At 35.3% G+C, this 20,840-nt stretch overlaps 1 protein-coding gene across 3 annotated transcripts in view; it reads right to left on the reverse strand.

The window, feature by feature from the left end:
* ITGA1 (integrin subunit alpha 1) overlaps nucleotides 1–20,840 on the reverse strand; it is a 150,138-nt gene that overhangs the window by 9,445 nt on the left and 119,853 nt on the right. For all 3 annotated transcript variants that reach the window (XM_072958709.1, XM_006205982.4, XM_072958708.1), the window contains exons 18-27: nucleotides 20,097–20,207; nucleotides 18,070–18,279; nucleotides 16,761–16,841; nucleotides 12,343–12,419; nucleotides 9,667–9,756; nucleotides 8,199–8,301; nucleotides 4,669–4,782; nucleotides 2,676–2,780; nucleotides 2,410–2,514; nucleotides 1,317–1,409 (exon numbers count right to left, since the gene is read on the reverse strand). In XM_072958709.1, the coding sequence (XP_072814810.1) occupies nucleotides 1,317–1,409; nucleotides 2,410–2,514; nucleotides 2,676–2,780; nucleotides 4,669–4,782; nucleotides 8,199–8,301; nucleotides 9,667–9,756; nucleotides 12,343–12,419; nucleotides 16,761–16,841; nucleotides 18,070–18,279; nucleotides 20,097–20,207 (1,089 nt within the window). The remainder of the gene's footprint in view (nucleotides 1–1,316; nucleotides 1,410–2,409; nucleotides 2,515–2,675; nucleotides 2,781–4,668; nucleotides 4,783–8,198; nucleotides 8,302–9,666; nucleotides 9,757–12,342; nucleotides 12,420–16,760; nucleotides 16,842–18,069; nucleotides 18,280–20,096; nucleotides 20,208–20,840) is intronic.

Below are 20,840 nucleotides of genomic sequence, written 5' to 3' on the forward strand. Positions count from 1 at the left end.
GTGGGGGAGGTAATTAGGTTTGTTTACTTAATTATTTCTTAATAAAGGTGCTGGGGATTAGAACCCAGGACCTTGTGCATGCTAAGTAGGCACTCTACCACTGAGCTACAATTTCCCCCTCAGAAGCAGACTCTTTAAGACAGACTTTAAACACATCTAAAACAATTCCCTGAACTTAAAGGTACAGAAACCGAAGTCTGGATGGGATCACCAACTTCTCTAAGATCACACACTTACAAAGTGATCATTTCAAATAATTTTAACAAATTAATTTTTCTTTAGGATAAAATGTAGAATAAACAGCTCTGTGGGGAATTTTTAAACTAGTATTTAGGGAAAATAAAGCTAATTATAAATTTTTAACAAAATATATTTAGGAATCAAATGTGTTCTTTTACAATATTATCATGTAATATCATTTTCCAATAATATTTACTCATTTTTTTGGTGCTTACCTGTGAAATTTTAGCTTTTCTATATGGGGAACAACTTTTCATTTATTGGGCTAAATGCTCTTTACAAAGTAAGTAAACATTATATGCAGATATTCTATGCATTCTATGCATGTACTTTTTAAAGGTGAATATTTATCAGAGGTCACTGACATTGGAATTATTTGAAATAAAAATTTAAAACATCTCAATGTTAGGTAGCTTCAAAATAGAATTTTATGACTCATAATATCCACATGAAATATTTAAACTCTGATGTAAAAGGGGAAATAATGCTGAAGTGCCCACATCTATAACACGTACTTTGGCTTTATTTTGTAACAGGACAAGAGGAAAAAAAACTCAAACCATTTTATTTTTATCAAGGGCTCCAGCATGTATCTGTACTAGGGAATAACACTTCATTTTTGTTTCAAATTTCCCAATGAGTAAATGAAGAAAATTTTATAGAGTTTAATGTAGTCCTGTACAGTATAAAGATACTTTCTATAAAGAAATTATTTTTCAAGTCTGTTCTTCAGATCTCAACTGCATTTTATAATGTCAGTTTTTAAGGACGAAAATTTACAAATGCAACATTTGTTATCAAGGTGAAAGTAAAAACATCAATTTACTGTGATAGTTAGAAACAATAAAGTAAAACATGACATGTTAATTGTAAATACCATGTTTTTCCCAGTTTCTTACAAAGAAAAATGAGACTGAAATCACACTTGACGCTAATTGAGTATAATTTGAAGCAAAAAGTGTCATTTTTTGGGAGCAGTGCTAGTCACTGCTTTAGGGACTATAAGCAAATATAAAACATTATGTCACAAACAGAATGAAATGTATAATGTTTTCAAAGTTTGGAGTCTCACTTACCTCTCTTTTTTGATTACCAGCACTTAAAACTAATGATGTATTTTCACTCTGAAGCTCTGCCCTTACAGTAAGATTTAAGCTGGAAAAATGTGCCTGAAAAAAGCAAACAGGTTTCATTTTCAGTATATAAAGCTAATCACAATGAGAGCTAGTCATGTTTAAGTAGTGCAATTTTTCAACCTAAAATTGTTCTGAAGGGTTGAAACAGCAGTTTAACACCCAAACAGAACTGGTGGTATGAAAGGATGACTGTATACCCACCCTTCCTCTTTGCATTCAAATTCTCACTTAGACCCTTGTTACAGAACGGGGAATTTTTCTGAATAAAGCAGTTTTCATTCAGATTTATCCTTAGCAGAAACAAACCCCACACCCTGCCATCCCTTTCACATGGCTAGTTACGGAAATAGTTACACTCTGGTGCAGAGGTTTACACAGGAGCTTGTTTAGGATTAAGCATGAAGTCACCCATATCCAACAATTCATGACTTACAAAAATAACAACCTGATATGCTCAAACCTAAAAGTGGAAATTTCATATAATTAACAAAATACATCTAATAGAGAAACAAATAATGCAAACTGCAATGGACGAAGCTGTAAAGTAGCTAGTTGTCAGATGGGCTTGACTTTATTAGGGGTTAAAAAATGTCCTCCAAGATAGATAGATAGGTAGTCTGATCAAACACGATGAGTCTATATAATACATACTAGCTCTACTCTTTGTTAATGGTGTCAAAGATTGTCTCTCTAAAATTGTTTGCCCCTTAACTGAGCTCTGAAGCACTAAGGTAAGTGCAAACTTTGGCGTTGTATAGTGTTTATCTCTGAAGGTGTAAAGGAAAAGAACAAGAGAAACTCAAAAAACAAGCTTATATTTGAAAAGGGACCTTGAAGATAACTTAGTTACTAACAGACAAGGAAAATGAGATCCAAATAGCTGGTTTAGTAGAGCTGGGGCTTGGACCACGTTGTTTTCAGACTTTCAGTCTGTGTTTTTTCTGCAGAAGCACTCTGCTTTGCATATACTAAGTGATGAACAAATATGCATTCATATAGTTCAATTATTGCAGAGAACAATGCAGTTACTTACTTTTATAAAAGTTGGTTTCCATAAGATAAGCGAAACATTCACCTGGCTCACGTCAGAAGGAATCAGAGTACATGTGATGGTTGCAAATTTACATGTACTGCAGTCCTGTTTAAATGTCCAGAGATATAAATTAGTACTCTTGCTATTTGATAAAAGATAGTATAATAAAATATTTTATAAGATTATTATTTTTAGATCGATATTGAATTTATTCACTTGGAAAGCAGGATATAGAGTTAACACTTGTCTTGGTAATTTGAATTTACCAGAATGGTGCCTCGTTTGAGATCTTCAGGTTTGGATATAATCGTGTTCTTTCCAGAGTTGATATCAAAAGGATCCTGGAGGCTACTGGGTTTGCAGTTTGCATTCTAAGAAATAAAAATATTTCTTCTATCAGACAATGCCAGATGTCAGAGGGGAAAATAACTTGGTGGTATAATGTGACCAATCTGTGAATGAAAGCCACTGTGCCAGATGTGAAACGTACATCTTCGTAAGTGTGCGTATAGAAGACACACGACCCCAGATCAGAATTACTGTTACCATGCCATATTTGAATTGTAAGAGGTCGCGATAAAAGTTGCTGTAGGGAATGAAGGATGCTCGCAGAACTTACTATTATGTAACACACTCATTAATTTATTGTTTTCATCAAACATTAGTTTGTAGATCCCCACAAAACAGAGAGAGAAAAAAGTTAACTCTACTGAGTTAAAAAAAAAGGATTAGCATTTGTTATTCAAGATGATGGCTCATAAGATGGTTAGTGAAACAAACAAAAACCAGAGAGGGACTTCCATCTGTGTTCATGTATTCATCCAGTTCACCAGGAGTCCCTATGTCCCACGGTAAGACACAGTCTGTGTGGGAGGAAGATGTAAGAAAGCAGTCCTAGAGATGTTAAAATGCCATGTTTATAAGATACTGGTTCTTGGATTGTTTTTCTAGACTTAATGTAAAAAATCTTTTGCTTCCCCAGGACTCTCTCCATCCCTGATAAAAGGTATCAAGAATAGAGGTTCATGCATGACTGGGACTTATGCTGTACACCAGAGATGGACACATCGTTCATCTGCACTTCAATAAAAAATAGAGGTTCATAAGTGGTAGGACAAGTCCAATTTTATTCTTCTAGGTTCCCACAAACCTGCTTTTTTGGATTAGAGGTAAATGCTAGAGGTTTATGTTTTCCTTGCCTTTAGGGAAACATTTAAATATTACAAGCCAACTTCCTATTACAAGCCAACTGATGCTATTTCTTGATTTCTGAGAATACTTAAACTGAAACAAAATGTCTAAAAAGAAGAGATTGTCAAATGCTGAAATCATGCATGGATTAATTCAATACTTATTGTGATTTTCTATCTTTGAGACAAAAGCGTAACAATAAACTTCCATATAGACTCATTCAATGCTGTAGGTATGAAGGGGGTGTGACATCGCTAATACCTGGAGAGAGTTGTAGTGTACTGTTTCAGATCAGCTGTATGTGCTGAGGAGCAATGAATGAGTCTTTTTATAGAGCTGTTTGAACACTTCAAGTAAATTAAAGGTCTAACAAACTTTTTAGGCATAAGTCAACAATTATTTATCTAAAACCTGCTCTAGTGGATTGATTAGGGATCCCCAAAGGATATACCCAAGTTCTGACACCTGGAACCTGTGACTGTGACCTTATTTGAAAACAGGGTCATTGCAGATGTAATTAAATTAAGGATTTCCAGATGAGATCACTCTGAATTTAGGTCAGGCTCTAAATCCACTGATGAGTGTGCTTTAGGAGACAGAACGGCAGAAGACACCGAAACACAGGGAAGATAGCCCTGTGAAGACAGAGGCAGCGGTAGGAGTGATGCTGTCACACACTAAGGAACGGCAAGGGCCGACATCGGCCTCCAGAAGTTAGGAGAGAGGCATGGAACGGACTGTCCCTTGGAGACTCCAGAGGGAACCAACCTTAATTTTAGACTTCTGGCCTTCAGAACTGGGAGAGAATACATTTCTGTTGTTTTCAGCCACCCAGTCTGGGGTAACTTGTTACCATAGCAGCTATGCGGAATGAATGCAGTTACTAAATAACTAGTGGCAGGTGGTAGTAGTTAGTAGTAGTGAAAGTCATAGTGCATTTGTCTAAATGCCGCTCCAAGTTACTTTGGTAAAGGCTCTTGATCACAAGCGGCACACAGAACAAAAGGCTTTAGATACAAGTTGGAGAAGATAACATAACAACGTAATTCCGAAGCACGCATGACTCACGTCAGAAGATGACCATCCACTTGGGTACAGTACAGGAGAATGATCTGATGTCATGTTGGGGAATGAAATTGACAGCTTCAGTTCTGGCATTGGAAAGTGTCCGGTCTTTCTAATCTACAAGCGAAAAAAAGAAAGGTAATTCTTTCTTCCTCTTTCAACAGCAGCTTTTCTGCCTTATATAGGATTCAGGTTCTTAACTGATGAATTAAGTTGTATAATATTGTGCATCCCAAAATAAATGCAGAGGACTTATGGCACTGTTCAGGGAATTGGCATAATTAAATAAGCAAAAAAATAAAGATGTTTAACGGTCAGTGATTATACGCATCAGCTACAATCATATATTGTTCCTTCATCCTCCCAAACTCAGGGTTAATTTTTTTCCGTTTACCATGCTCATTGTCCGTTCTAGCATATCAGTCTTCCTGGAGGTGGAAATGAGGGAGACCGTTTACCTGATTCACTCAGAACAGGTGAGCGTATTTTTCTTTGCCTCACCCAGCTTGCTATAATTCCGAGCCCACAAAATCATTTCTCACCCCAGCTAGATGGGCTCTGGTGCACGCAAACCAGACACCTATCTGCTTCTCTTCACAATCCTGTGCCCAGCTAGGGTTGTGGCACTGGCTGTTGATAATCCAGTCCTCTGAGAATCAGACTGACTCTCATTTCAATTGCCATCGCTTTTATCCGCTAACCTAAAATTCTCACTTGACATCGCATCATGCCACCAATAGTGACTGTGGGTCACAGGGGAGGAAAGCTGGGTGGGAGGGAATTCAGCAGGAAGCTGGATTCCCTATGCAGAAGCCCTCCCTTGCTTAGAAGAGATGCAACAGAACTGGAGCCACCCAGTAATGTGCCCTCCCTACCCACCATCATCTCCAGCCCTCAGCCTTCCCCCTGGCCTTCCTGGGCTGAATCCTTAAGTAGCAGGGTGCTCCTCAATATACAGAGACAGATGCCAGGGAGTCCAACTCACCTACCTACCTGAGCCTTCCAGACTGAGAGCTACTCAGATCTGGAGCTGTTTTCTGTGCTTGCTGAGGATTAAACTCTGGAGATCCCTGCCCAGCTGTTCCTGGCCTCTTAAATATGCTCCCCACTTCTTACCTGCTTATTGTAGTGTGCCCTGGGCTTGCCTGGCACGGCCTCCCAGCCTAATTCCACCTGTTTCTTGATATTGAGTCATAAATTGTGTATTCTGTAATGCATACTTATTTTTTCTGATTGGAAACAATGTTCCTTATAGAAACATTGAAAAATATTGAAAAACAGAAAGTTTCCCACATTTCCACTATATTGGTAACATTTCAGTGTACAAATTACCTTTTATATTTGTATATGCATATCATAAAGTTTGTATCATATAAAATATGAAATTTGGCATCCCATTTGTAAAGTTTATTATGTCGTGGCATCTTTCCATAAACCTAGGGATTCTTTGAGAATATGAATTTCATTAGCCACTGAGTGACAACCACCACATCAATATTTATTGTTGACCGTGTTCTAGGCCCTGTGCTAACTTTCTTACTTGCATTGTTTTTAACCCTGTTAATAGCCCTATGAAGTAGATTCTCTTATTATCCCTGTTTTATCTATGAGGAAATAAGTTTAGAATGAGAATAAAATCTTCCACGGTCTCAGAGCTAGTAAATAGCAAAATTAGGGTTTTATAAACTCCAAAATGTGCCCTCTGAACTACTGTAACAGCTGTCTCCCCATTGAATAATGGATAATTTAAGCAAATTCATGTTGTTAAGCTTTTAAGTTTTGCCCAGATTTTAATTTTTAAATTACCATAAACAACATTGCTAAGAGTATCTCTGAGCATTATTGTACCACCAATAATTTCCTATGGTAAATTCCTAGCAGTAAAATTACTGGGTCCCACTTGAAAAAAAAATTTCTTTTTTTAATTCCATTACTCCAATTTTAGATTTTACCCTAGCAAAACAGGCAGAGATACAAAAGATATATGCTGAGGGATATTCTTAACAATGTTATTTACATCAACATTATTTATAATAGTTTGAGAGCACCTGTTTCAAGTCTGGACCCTAGAAGGTGACAATTCATGAAGATCTACCTCTACCACATTCAAAGTCCCTCCCTCCTCTCCTCTCTTTCCTTCTTTTCTTCTCCTTTCCTTTCTTCCCATTTTTCCCTTGTCATTTGCTGAATTCTCTACACCAGGAAAAGCAAATGGGATGAGAAAAACCTGGTAGCCGAAATTTCAAAAATTTATCCCAGTAGTAGAGTGACTGGCATTCACAGAAATGTAAGTTGTCATAGGCAGTTCAGCAAAGGGCACAAAAAAAATAACGAAATGTTCTTGAGAGTATACATTTATTTCCATTTTGTAAGAGAATTTCCTTTTTCATCATTGGCAATTTCAAGAGGCTGAGACCATCTTCACCTATAATAATGTTGCATTATTTCATACTCTTGAATACAGATTTAAATCCATAATTTAAATTGGACTTTCTTTTACTCGAGTAACATTAACTTGAGTCTGTGTCTGCAAGTAGGCATTACCGAAAATGACAGCCTTGCTCAATTCCATAATTGTTTACTATAATGGTTAGAAAAAGTTTGCTTTGAAGGGTTCAAAAAGAAAAATAAATGATGTAATAGAAACATCACTTAAGGAGGTGGTAGTGGAAACATCAGTTAAGTTATGCTATAATACATTTGAGAGATAGCAAGGAGCAGAATGAGATACAAATTTATTTTTGAGTAAAGAAAATTATTACCAAGACAATGTGAAATAATCGATTTCTGAAATAGTCAGATTATTTTAAAAAGCACTTTTTCAGTCATACTGAAAAAAATAAATGCAAATAAAGTCTCCAGATTTATAGGTAGTGTCTACTTGCTTCCCTAGTTTATTTTTTCCAGGGAGTCATTCTAATAAATTGTGTCCTATAAGGAAATTAGAGACTTGGGTCTTTAAATTTGCTTCCAAGTATAATTATCATCAATTTAAACAAAACTCTTTTAAAGTAGCAAAATTATAAAGAAAAATAGGATGGAATTGAATAAATATGTTTCTATGTGTCTGTTAATACTTTTTTTTAACATTTTTTATTGATTTATAATCATTTTACAATGTTGTGTCAAATTCCAGTGTTCAGCACAATTTTTCAGTCATTCATGGACATATACACACTCATTGTCACATTTTTTTCTCTGTGATTTATCATAACATTTTGTGTATATTTCCCTGTGCTATACAGTGTAATCTTGTTTATCTATTCTACAATTTTGAAATCCCAGTCTATCCCTTCCCACCCTCTACCCCCCTGGTAACCACAAGTCTGTATTCTCTGTCCATGAGTCTTTAGATTCCACATATGAACGATCTCATATGGTATTTTTCTTTCTCTTTCTGGCTTACTTCACTTAGAATGACATTCTCTAGGAGCATCCATGTTGCTGCAAATGGCGTTATGTTAATACTTTTATATAACTTATAAACTTACAAATAGCTCATTTACAACACTAACACAGAGGAAATGTCTTACCAAGTAGAAGATATTAATTTCATTTCCAATGTCCTCAGTAGAAGTAATAACTTCAGGGACTGTCTCATTGGCCGCAATTGAAATATGGTATTCACTTGCAGAGCTTGGAAGAATTAATTGGAAGAAGAAAAGTAAAACGCAACAAAATTTAACTTCTACTTGACCTCATTCTTTTTCTTTCTTCATATCAGGTAATTCCACACAACAAATGCTTATAGAGATTTCAAATCAAAGGCAAATTCTTTTACCCTGAAACCTATAGTTAAACCTTTAAGAGGATGAGAAAGACCATAATTTAATTCAGTAGCCACTGATGCTTATTTAGCTTTAAAATGCTAAAATATGCATAGTTTTTAACGTAAAAGTTTCATCATTACCAAGTTAAAAGTTTCCATAAATTTGCTAACATTGTTAACATTTGGTATTTTCAATTGTGATGAATTTTAAATAGATTTAAAAAATCTGTTGCCTTTTCACAATTTTAAGTCTTATATTTACTGCTAAACTTAAAAGTTTAATCTTTCCCATAAACTTCTCCATGTTCTTTGGATGAACTTGGTAGAATGAAATGTAATATTAACATATTTAAAAGCAGCACTTAGGTTACAAGAAGACAAAAAAAAGTATTTCTGTGTTTGCCAAAATTTGATTTAAAATAAATGAAAACTTCTTGGGAAAAGTCACTGTACCAAGAGAAGAGGAAGCAGCAAGATAGAAAACAGCCAGTAGAATTAAAGGCTAAGAAAGACAAGCAAAATTTACATGTATAACCAATAGTTCTCTCATTTTTTTTCAGTCGGTTGTTGGTAAAAGGGAAGTGCCAGAGAAAATAAATTAATAAAATGTCAAGACTTTTAGACTAAACTTGCCACAAATTCTTGTACTTTTTGTACATTGCACAACCTTATTAGCAAAAGCCTGGAGTCCTGCTTATGCAAGTTTGCTAACATGACTGGTGTTTGGATAGATCAGAAGTTCTTAGGAAAAAGGATGATTTACGAGCAGTGAAAGAAATAAATAATAGTTCTTGTCAATAAACAATGATTTAATCTCGTGTGACCAGAATGGGCAGGCTAATGAGATCCCAACAGCATGAAAGTGAGAGCCAAGGAATACTCGGTGACCTCTAAGAACACTGCCTTTTGTGATGGATTTCTGGGTCTTCAGCTTGCATTTAGGAGTTATAACTGGACTGCGAATACAATCTGATATCACTGGCACTTCACAGTCTACATTATTTAGGATGTTGGTTCTCAAACATTAGAGTACGTGACAGTTACCTACAAGGTTTAACACAGATTTCAGCCTCAGCCCCAGAATTTCTGATTCTGTATACCTGGGGTGGGGCCAGAGAATTTGTCTGTCTAACAAGTTCCCAGGTGATTCTGATGCCTTTGGCCAGGGACCACAATCTGAGAACCCCTGGGTTATAGAAAAGCATCAACATGAAAGTGCACTTTTCTCCTACCTGTAAAACTGGAGTCCAGCTTCATATTTTACAGGGATAGAAACATTTACTTCATTGTCAAAAAGGGATTCAGGCGGCTCCTCACTGTCACTAGAAAATACACAGCATGTTCAGACAAATCATTAAACCATTGACTACTGAGGGACCTTTCTAAGCAATTGAATGAGAAGTTTATTTTGGCAATTAAACAAAGGCACAAAAAAGGATGGAGTTCTTGATTTGTTTAAAAAAATTCAGGGTGGAGAATGAGACTAGAGATAGGTATTGTTCCTGAGGCGACTGTGAAATGCAGCCAGGGGTGGAAACCAAAGTCTGGTACGAGGTCAAACCTCTGCGTGAATAATGGTAAGTATCCTTGGGTCGATTGTTAGAAACACAGACTATTGGGCTACTCTCCTAGAAAACATAGCATTTAGCAGGTCCGAGCATGACTTAGCATGAATTTGTATTACAAATCACACAGGGATTCTTATTTATCACAGATGAGGTCCTTTTTTTTAATTAAAAAAAACTAATTAATTAATTTTTGGCAGGGGAAGATAATTAGACTCTCCTTTTTAATTTTGGAAGAGGGACTAGGGATTGAACCCAGGACCTGATGCATGCTAAGCATATACTCTACCACTTGAGCTACACCCTCCACCACACCTGAGGGCCTTGTAAAGAGACAAAACTAGGATCACACAGCTGAGAGTAAATCTACAATCTCTGTCTTCTCACTTAATAGTCCTTCCATGCCTGGTACTTGACGCTCATGCTATTTGTTAAGCACTTATTTATTCCCCTGAGCTTAGTCAACAGTTCAATGATATACTGTGTAAATACATGCATATATGTGTATATGCACGTATACACATACATGTATCTCATACTCTCCTGCGTTCAAAACAAAGCACGTACAAGTGATGTGACAGTCACCACCCTGGCTCTGCAGCCAGAGCGCATGAAATAGCTCTTGGACATTGACCCACTTTGGGAAAGTTATTTAATCTCTCTGAGCTTTGGTTTCTTCATCTACAAAATGGGGATTTTATCATTAAATTATTAATGATGATAAATGAGTAAAAATACAAAACACCTAACATTGTACCTAAGACACAGTAGAAATAGTAAGCATTAGCTTTCATTATTATTATTACACACACCCCTCCACCAGGTGACCAAGGATTTAGCATTTTGTCTCAGAGAATGGGCAAAGAGTACCTTTTAATGGATCTGCTTATTCCCAAGTGTATTAAGTGTCTTGGGGTGGGGCAGAGAAGGCAGCCCCGTGACGTGGGTTATAAATATGTGTGGCTGGGCTTTTGCTGCGAATGGTCCCTGTCCCTCCTACCCATTCCACACTGCAGCCAACTTAATCTTCCTAAGAAACAGCTCTGTACATATGACTTCACCTCTCAAAGCCTTTCCTGTCTCCTCGGGGTCTGTTCAATTAATAAAAGATACCTCATTTTGAAATTCAATAGTCTCCATAACCAGGTAAGACGTACATTCCCTGTTTATCTTCCATTACTCCTTTATGAATTCTCTATATTTGCACTAAATGGATTACCCAATTTTCCCCCAAGTAGATTTACCTTTGAGTTTTGGCACAAGCTGTTTGTTTTGCCTGAAATGTTCTACCAACCTTTCTGAATTGCTACCCATTCTTTAAGGTCCTTCTCCATTTGGGTTCTCATTGCCAAGTAGATATAACTTCACCCAGTAAGTCTCTGATACATGGCTTATATTTCTCTAGTGAATGTTCCTTGCCCTATCCTGTATTATAATAAATACTAGTCTCATTTCCCTTCTGTGATTTTCACTCCATGATGAGGTTTGTGCCCTTATTAATTTTATTAATTTTATATTCCCTAAGTGACAAATTCAATATCTTGTCCATAGCAGATGCCAAGTAAATATTTGTTGAATTGAACTGAATTAAGCATACAGAATTAACTCATCCATCAATTAATTTTCTCATTTATTCACTCACTTTACATTTATTTAGTAATTATTAGATATGAGTAATTATTAAACACTTTACATTTATTTATTAATTATTTGATATGAAGCACCTTTTTTTTTTGTTTGTTTTTTACTGGGGAATAAAGTAACAGATGATAAAACTTTATCTCAAGTTCTTACCTTATGGTTCAGTGGATGGTTACACTTAGAAGAAAGTTACACTTAGAAGAAAGCACTATTCCAATTTCCTTATTAGACTTTTGCTATTTTTCATTTGTGTATTCTATGCCATCTTTCAGAAGCTGTGACTGATTTGAATAAAATTGATTAAACTACAAAAAGGTATCATAAAGCTTTAAGTCCCTCTAATGATTCAGTTGACCTTGATGGTCAGCCAGTAAAAGTTTTTAAATTAGCAAAGCCTATAAAATTTTAAATGAATTTAAATGCAATCTGGCAGATATAAATGATATGTGATTATAATATGTTTTATAGCTCATAGAACCAATGGTTTAATCCAGTTAGGTGTATCATTTCTGTTAAACACATTTTAAAAATTTTGCTAATTATTCACAAGGACGTTTTTGTGAAGCAAAGGGGTTCACTGCCTTCTACTTCTATTCATCTCATAAAATTTGTAAGAAGTTCCAGTGAGTCTATAAAACAAAATATTCTAAATACATGAAAGAAATCATATACACATACACTCATGCACACATATAAACCAACCTTGTTGCACTTGAATGAATGATCACATTTTCCATGAGATAAGACGTGTTAAACTGAAATAATATTTTGAACATTACCTATGAAATAAAATATTTTTAGTTTAGTAACAGATAAGGAAATAAAGTATAATGTTTGTTTTGATTAAAATAGTAAATGATATAAATGATATTTTATTACAATACCAGTCTACCAGACCATAATCATAAACAATATAATTATGAAATTGTCATAATTAAAGCTTCTTTAAAATGGAAACTTCAAGTACCAGCAACCATTTATACATATTCCTTATTAAACAGAGCAAAAACGTACTTGGTTCCATTGATTTGATAGTATAAAAATGGTGTGGACTGTTAAGGAATAAAAAAACAGTATAAAACAAATAAAAGGCTTGGCTATTTAGAATCGAGTAAACTATAATATACATAATTTAAAAAGCAGTGCGTTTTGTTTACAAATTGCATAGTGAAAATCAATACCTAAGAAAAACTGGAAAATGTTTTTGTATTACTGACACTGATTCAGGTAACCCACTTTCGAGAAACTATGCTTGAGTACATGAATTATGTAATTCATGATTCTTTATAAATACCACCAGGCAGACCAAAAACTAGATTGCTTGTTTGAAGAAATATGTTATCAGCCACATAACAATGTGTACAAACCCAATACTGTGCTAACTGAGGTGTTTTGGAATTTGGGCTAGCAAAATTGGAGTACATTATCCACTGTATAGTGAATAAACACTACTTAAAACTTAACTTTGTGATTAAGTGCTAAACAGGACAAGGTTTGATACTGAAAGCTCTTTTAATCAATTTAGGTACCATTTATAGAAGGGATGACTAGAACTCATGGGGCTTAAGATTTGCATGGTTGTACTATATTACGGAGTGTGGAATTTTCTCTTGTATTCTCTTGTCCCACATATTTTTTGAGTTACATTAAAAAAAAAGTAGTTCTAAGAATCTGTAGGCAATTTTCTTTTTGCTTTGAAACAGTAATCACAATTCTAGTAGATTGCCCTTCTTGGGGAGTGATGGAAATGTTAGCTATCTTGATTGTGGTAGTGGTTTCACTGGTGTATATATCTATCAAAATTCATCAAAGTGTGCATCTGAAATATGTGTAATTTACTGTACAGGAACAATAAAGGTGTTAAAAGAGTTCAACCAAAAGTGTGATGAGAATGGAAGGGACACTTTTTTACTGTATATGTTTTTATATATTTAAAAATTATTGAACCATATGAATGTGTTCCATATTCAAAAACAAATAAAACATTTAAAGAAAAAGAAAAACAAAACAAAACAAAAAAACAATTCCAGTAGAAGATTTATTGGAGGGGTGTGGAGCTTGAACTATAATATACAAAAGGTCAAACTGCTGGCATCTCTCAGTGAGCTCCTCTTTCCCTGACTGTCCTTAGCCTTCTGACTGTCCTGGACATTAGTCTTGGCATTCTAGATGAGTCTTGTGATGGAGGGAAGAGATGGCAGAGAAGTGGGCTGAAGAAGCTGCCTTTGCATATTGACCTGATCCTGAAATGCTGACACTACAAATCTAGATCTGGAAACTGAAATATACTCTAAATGTAAAGTCGATGTAAACATTATTTGTACACTATCTTCCCATCTCTCTATTGATGATGAGACACTTTGATTTAAGCCTTTACCTTAAGCATCAAGAAACAGCTAAAGAAAGGAAGAAAGAGTTAAGAAATTACTAAGATTTCAATTAATGCCTCCAATGATTGGGATATAACATGGGGTATATCATTATTCTTTAGGAAATGCAGATAATGCCATGGTTAATTGAAGTGGTCAGAGGAAGGAGGTGACCTGAGCTGACATTCCTTATTTCCACATCAAATTAGAGGAATTATGAATGTATTTTTTCAAGTGTGATGTGTATTTTATAGATTTATAGGGAAGAAATGCACTTTCACAGTGTATTTCATTTGGGATAGCCACAAAACAGACTTTGTGATGGGGTTCCAGAAGTAAATTAGTACACCAAGGTAGTTCCATACGCTAAAATGAACATAGAAAAGATTTACTGACTTTAACAATAATTACTGTGATTCATAGTTAGGTTCCTAAATCACTAGTAACCATGCCACATGTGTTAAAGAGAAAGGCTTTTTTGAACTCTCATTTGCAAAAAGAAGAGCTAAAAGATTTCATTATAGACAATCTATCATTAAAGATTTCACATAGCTAGGCATCTGCCATTTCCAGATGTCCAAGCCAATGTTTATCAGCTTTTTAGAATGTATGTTAAAGATGTCAGGGATCTATTTTGAAGTCTTATATTATAAAATATGATAATATAAGGAAGTTGAAATAACTACAAAATATTTTTGAAGGTAATTGATGATCTAAATAAATGGAAATACATCCCATGGTCATGAGTCAGAAGATGTAATATTTTTAGATGGTAACCCTTCCAAAATAGGTCTACAGATTTAATGTAATCCCCATCAAACTCCCAGCTGGCCTTTTTTTTTCCCCCACATAATGACAAGCTGATTCTAAAATACAAATGGAAATACAAGGGGCCTGGATAGCCAAACAATTTTTAAAAAGAAAATATAGTTTAAAAACTTACATTTCCTGATTTCAAAACTTACAACAAAGCTATGGTAATCAAAACAGTGTGGTATGGTCATAAAGATAGACATATAGCTCAATGAAATACAATTAAGATTTGAGAGATAAACGCATATGTTTATGGTCAACTGATTTTTCAATAGGAGTGCCAAAATTCAATTGGGGAATGAATAGTCTTTTCAATAAATGGCATGGGACAACTGTATATCCACAATTAAAGAATGAAGTTAGACTCTTTACTTACACCATATAAATAAGTTCATCAAAATGGATCACAGATCTAAATACAAGAGCTAAAACCATAAACTTCTTGGAAGAAAATATAAGAGAAAATCTTCATGACCTTGGGTTAGGCAAAATCTTTCTAGACATGATACCAAAAGTATGAATGACAAAAGAATAAATAAATAAATTGGACTTCATCAAAATAAACACTTTTGTGCTACAAACAACACTATCAAGAAAGTGAAAATTCAACTTACAGAATAGAAGAAAATATTTGCAAATTATATTTCTGATAATAGACTCGTGTGTAGAATATATAAAGATCTCTTACAACTTAATAATAAAAAAGATATCCCAATTAAAAAGTAGGTAAAGGGTCTGTATTCAGACATTTCTCCAAAAAAAAAAAAATACTCATCACCAAAAAGCACATGAAAAGATTTAACATCAATAGCCATTAGGCAATTGCAAATCAAAACCACAATGAGATACTACTTCACACCTACTAGGATGGCTAAAATAAAAAAGACAGGTTGTAACAATGTAGAGAAATTGGAATCATCATACACTGTTGGTAGGCATGTAAAATGGTGCAGCCACTTTGGAAAACAGTTTTGCAGTTCCCCAAAATGTTACACATAGTTACCAGATAACCTAGCAATTCCACCTCTAGGTTTATACCCAAGAAAACTGAAAACGTGTCTATATCAAACCTGTACACAAATATTCATAGAAGTATTATTTATAGTAGTCAAATAATGGACATAACTCAAATTGATAAATCAACTGATAACTCATCAACTGATAAATGAATAAGTAAAATATGCTATATCCATACAATGGAATATTATTCGGAAATTTAAAAAAATGAATGACTGATAAATGGATGAACCTTGAAAACATTATGCTAAGTGAAAGAAGCCAGTCACAAAAGATCACATATTGCATGATTCCATTTGTATGCAATGCCAGAATAGGCAAATCCTCAGAGAAAGAAAGTAGGTTAGTGGTTGCCTAGGGTAAAGGGCGGTGGTGATACTGAGGAAAAAAGAACAGTAACTGGTGATGTGTACAGGGTTTCTTCTGGGGATGTGAAAATGTTCTAAGATCAACTGTGGTCATGGTTGCACAATTTACAATATGGTAAATATACTAAAACCCATTGAATGGTACACTTTAACTGAGTGAATTGTATGGTATGTGAATTATATCTCAATGAGGTCATAATTTTAAAAAAGAGAAGTGAAAGTAGAGTTTCCATACAAAGTTCTAAACCAACCAGTCCGAAAGATTCTTTTTCCTACAGGCCAGAAAAGCCTACTCCACAGGAGACTCCAATACCAGAATTTCCCAGTTCCATTTTATCAGATAAGTTATCTAGAATAAATTCTTTATTTTGTCTTAGTGATTGAATTTGACTTATGCAATAATTGTCTTTTGATACCAAGATCTCAAAATTTTGAATTCAATCTTCTTCATCTCTATCATCCTAGACTACCATTAGAAAATTTTATATGTTTGGCTTTGATCGTATTATTTTTTGTATCCAATTGCCACATGTATTTTCTATAATCTGCTTACCATTTCTCCTCTTCTCAGGAAAGGATATCCAACTTTACATGTGACATTATGATTGGATTCACAACTGTCTTTTTGGATAGCCTGGGAAGGGAATGTAAACAGAGTTAGAGCAGATGCGCAGGTGAAATACTTCAGCTTGATTTTCTAGAATTTTCCCAGCCACGCCTTAGATTCTGCCTTACTAAGATTTTTTTCTCACTTTACTTGGGAGAGTCACACAAACCCGTCTAGATCTTCCACTGAAAAATGGGAGTATTAACAGCATCGACCGCACAGAGTGATTACTGCCACGATTATTACTATTGTTATTGGTAACAAAAGTAGAAGAGGGGCCTTGTTGATTTTACAGCTCTACCTCTCTGCCAAGGCCAGGAAGTCAGCTGAAGAAGATACAGACAAAAAAAAATTTTTTTTAATATAGTGCACTTTCCTGAGAAAAATTCAGTGGTAATATTTTCCCAGTATCACTTTGCATATTTGAATTTTTAATTAACATTCTTTACTGAATCTAAAATATGTGGTAGTGATATAGCCTATTTTAGCATCATATCCCTAAGTGATATCCCAATAAATGGGAGAGAAATATCAGTGAAAATCTGAATTTACAGAACTAGACAATTAAAGTTTTAATAGTAAATATAGTAGTATATTTGTTTTTAGTATGAATTATATATATTACTAATTCATATAAATATGTACAGAATTTTGATTCAGGGGAATTCATTCAGAGGTCAGAATTAAAAACAAAGTTCAAATTTGGAAGTACTAATTAATCCTGAATAGCGTCTTGATGCATCTATGTTATTGACAAAATAAAAAAAAGTCAGTCATAACAATGAGACATAGTTATTTATTACAACTCTCTTGCCACTGTAAGGATTTTGCATAGAAAGTGGGAAATGGTATCTTGATTTTTCTGCATGTAAATATTTTGTAGTCCAGCACATGTATTACGCTCTCTTTGCACCTCTGTTAAACTCGTTTGACTTTGAGTGTTATGTTTATTTTTTCTTGACTCAGTCTTAGTTTCAGTGGTGTAAGGCCTCTGTGAAGCATACAGTTTTGGGACACCAGCAATCCTTTTTTCATCCCGAATCCAAGAAGAGTCATACACCTCTAAAGAAACATATCAGAATGAAAGCTTAGAAAAAAGCTTGGCACTTTCACCATTAGTGAGTACTAATTTTGCATAAAATACTTCCTATGCTTCTAAAATCAGTGTAATAAAAAGAATTAGTTCAATAGTATGAAAAGTAGGTTCAAAGAGTGATTATTACAAGAATAAATAAATATAAAACTAAAAGTTTACCTCGATTCCTGAAAAAATTAGATTTGGAGAGTAATTCACTATAGTTCTGGTGTTATAGGCACTGTCCTTTTTATTTTTGACTGTAAGGCTAACATTGAACTTATCATTGTGGGACTTGACAATAAGTAGGCCCTTTTCTGTGGTGGATACATCCAGGGTGAGGTCTGAGATACATTTTTCCTTGTTTCCACAATCTTTGGCAAAGGGAATCTGAAATGGTCACAGAAGAACAGTTTTCAAAATTCAGCTAAGCATTATTGAAAATTACCTATGAACTTGCATAAAAGAAATGACATATTGCCAAAATAAGTCAAGTGAGTTGTAAAGAGATCAGATTTCACTGCAGGAATCATAAGGAGTGCTTTTTTTTTTTAATATTTGTTCCTATAATTTATAAGGGAAAAGAAAAATGTTTCACTTCTGGATACAAATTCTTCCAGTCCTTTAAGAAATGCACAGTTTTCACAGATTTTTTTTCACTGGCTTTGGTCTGCCAGAGTAAAAAAGTTTTCCAAAAAATCCAGTCAAATACTCTCAGATTCAAAGCTGTGAAAGAACATGGTCACACTCAACTCTGATTATGAGACTTTCTCTTATCAACTCCTTAGAAAAGTAATGGAGCTCAGTCAACAGGGTAGAAAATGATCAGCCACCTACTTGGGAGCCTCCTTAACCCTTCTACAGCTTTAAGTCCTTCTTGCTTATCCAATCCATCACCAAGAACAGTCCATTCTACTTCTCTTCTAAATATTTCCCCCATCTCTCCTTGCTTCTCCATTTCCACCACCACCTCTAGTCCAGCCTTCCTTATTTCCTCTCTGAACTAAAGCAACAGCTTCCTAACTGGTCTCCCACACCCACTCTTGATTCCTTCCAATTATTCTCTGCCTTGCAGCTTACGTCATCCTTAAAAAAAAAGAAAAGAAATCCAGAGCTATCACCGAACCAATTAAAGCCTTCAATAGCATTCCACTGCCCTTCAAAAAAGCTTAAAATGTGTGCAGTGTTACAAATCCTGCCTGTGCATCCCCCTCATCCCACATCACCTTCCATGCTTGCTCTTCAACTTTAGCCTACACTAGTGAGTTGAGTTTAGTTCCTTTTATGCTTCAGAACTTTTGCACATATCCCTCTGCCCAGAACATCGCTCCTTCCACTCCTCTAAGTAGGATGCAACATCTTCCTATGCTTTCGGTCTCAACTTCAATGTCACAACTTCAGGGAATGCCTCTTGACACCTCAGCCTAGCAGAAGTTCCTGTAGAGCACTGAAGTTCTTCTCCAGAGCACACAGTTTAATTACTACCTAATACCTTTTTCCTAGGCTAGACTGTAAGCTCTGTTGCTTTAAGACACTCAGTGGATGTATTTGGAAGGGAGGAAGGGAAAGCAGAAGATAGGTGCAGGGGGAAAAGTAATTCCATCCCCAGTGTTTCCTCTATTGGTGCCACACTTGTAACCCCATCCCTCTAACCACTGACTCTTTCTCAGGGGTGGGATGGTAGACTCTGAATTTGGAAACAGAAACTAGGTGAACACAGCTCACAGCTTTCTGTCTTTTCTACACTTGGGGCAGTGGTGTGCCCGTGGGAAGCATACATCCACTTCTCCATTCTGTGAGTTTTACAGGGTGGGCCTGTAGCAAGGCCTGAGATAGCTGAGCCCTGCTGATGACCTATTTGGTTGCTTGTGGTCTAAGCCTGGCTCAGTTGGAGGACACCCATTATACCTAAACTATACCCTGCAACCAGCATTGACTTGTCATAAAAGGGAGTTCCAATTGGCCAACGCTTGTCTTTCTTTCAACTGTTCCTAAATTCAGGAGAGATAAAAATAGGTGTCATTTGTAAGTTCCCTTGCACTCCAACAATAGGAAGTTAGAAGAATTGGGAAAAGTTTAGAAGAGACTAATTTTTTAATTAATATAATTGATTTAGGCTTGTGTGTGTGCATCTATTTATGTCTTTCAGGTTTTCTCCTAACACACTCACAAATAGGTATTCTGAATTAGAAAAAAATTGGACTTACATATTCATGTACTGAATTTGGTAGAGAATCATCAAGAACAGGCCCATTTTCTGGATCGGTAAGATTAAAATCCAAGGTTATTCTCAAAGAGTCTCGAAAATCATGCTTGTCCTAGAGGTTAAAACATAAAACATATCATTGGTATCACATTTATTGGATGTTCTGACCTTGTTACAGCTTCCTTGTTCTGCCCCTGTGGGTCAGGCTCATTGGACTCTTTTGGGCACCTGATCTGACATATGACTTGATCAGGCTTTGGCTTCACCAGAGAGAGACTTCCCTTCTGCCTTGAAAAGAGACACTGATGAAAAGCAGAGGCTTCTGACTATGACCAGTGGACTCACCTCCAGCTCCTCAGACAGGCCTGCTGGAATGATGGATACGTTGAACTTGGCCATTCAGGATTACCACTCCAAGCTGCTTGCCTAACAATAACGTTTCTCTTGAGACCTTGAGCTAAAAATCACTATGTAAAACTTCCTGGAAGTCTCTCAACTTCAAGAGAGCAACCTTTCTTTAAATTGAGTTTCATTTCATTAATATAATATATACTTTGGAGTTGTAAGAATTTTCTAATGTAAAATGATAAGGAAATAATGTGAATTCAATCAATATTGTTTATACTATCATCAGTGACAGCCATAATTTATGGCATATCCAGAATTATGAGCTTTGTACACATTACTGAGAATTATTTCAGCAATCCTCCAAGATGCATAACAATTGCAATCTTTATATTACAGA

Source organism: Vicugna pacos, chromosome 3 (assembly GCF_048564905.1).
Source record: "Vicugna pacos chromosome 3, VicPac4, whole genome shotgun sequence".
In the NCBI taxonomy this organism is placed as follows: Eukaryota; Metazoa; Chordata; class Mammalia; order Artiodactyla; family Camelidae; genus Vicugna; species Vicugna pacos.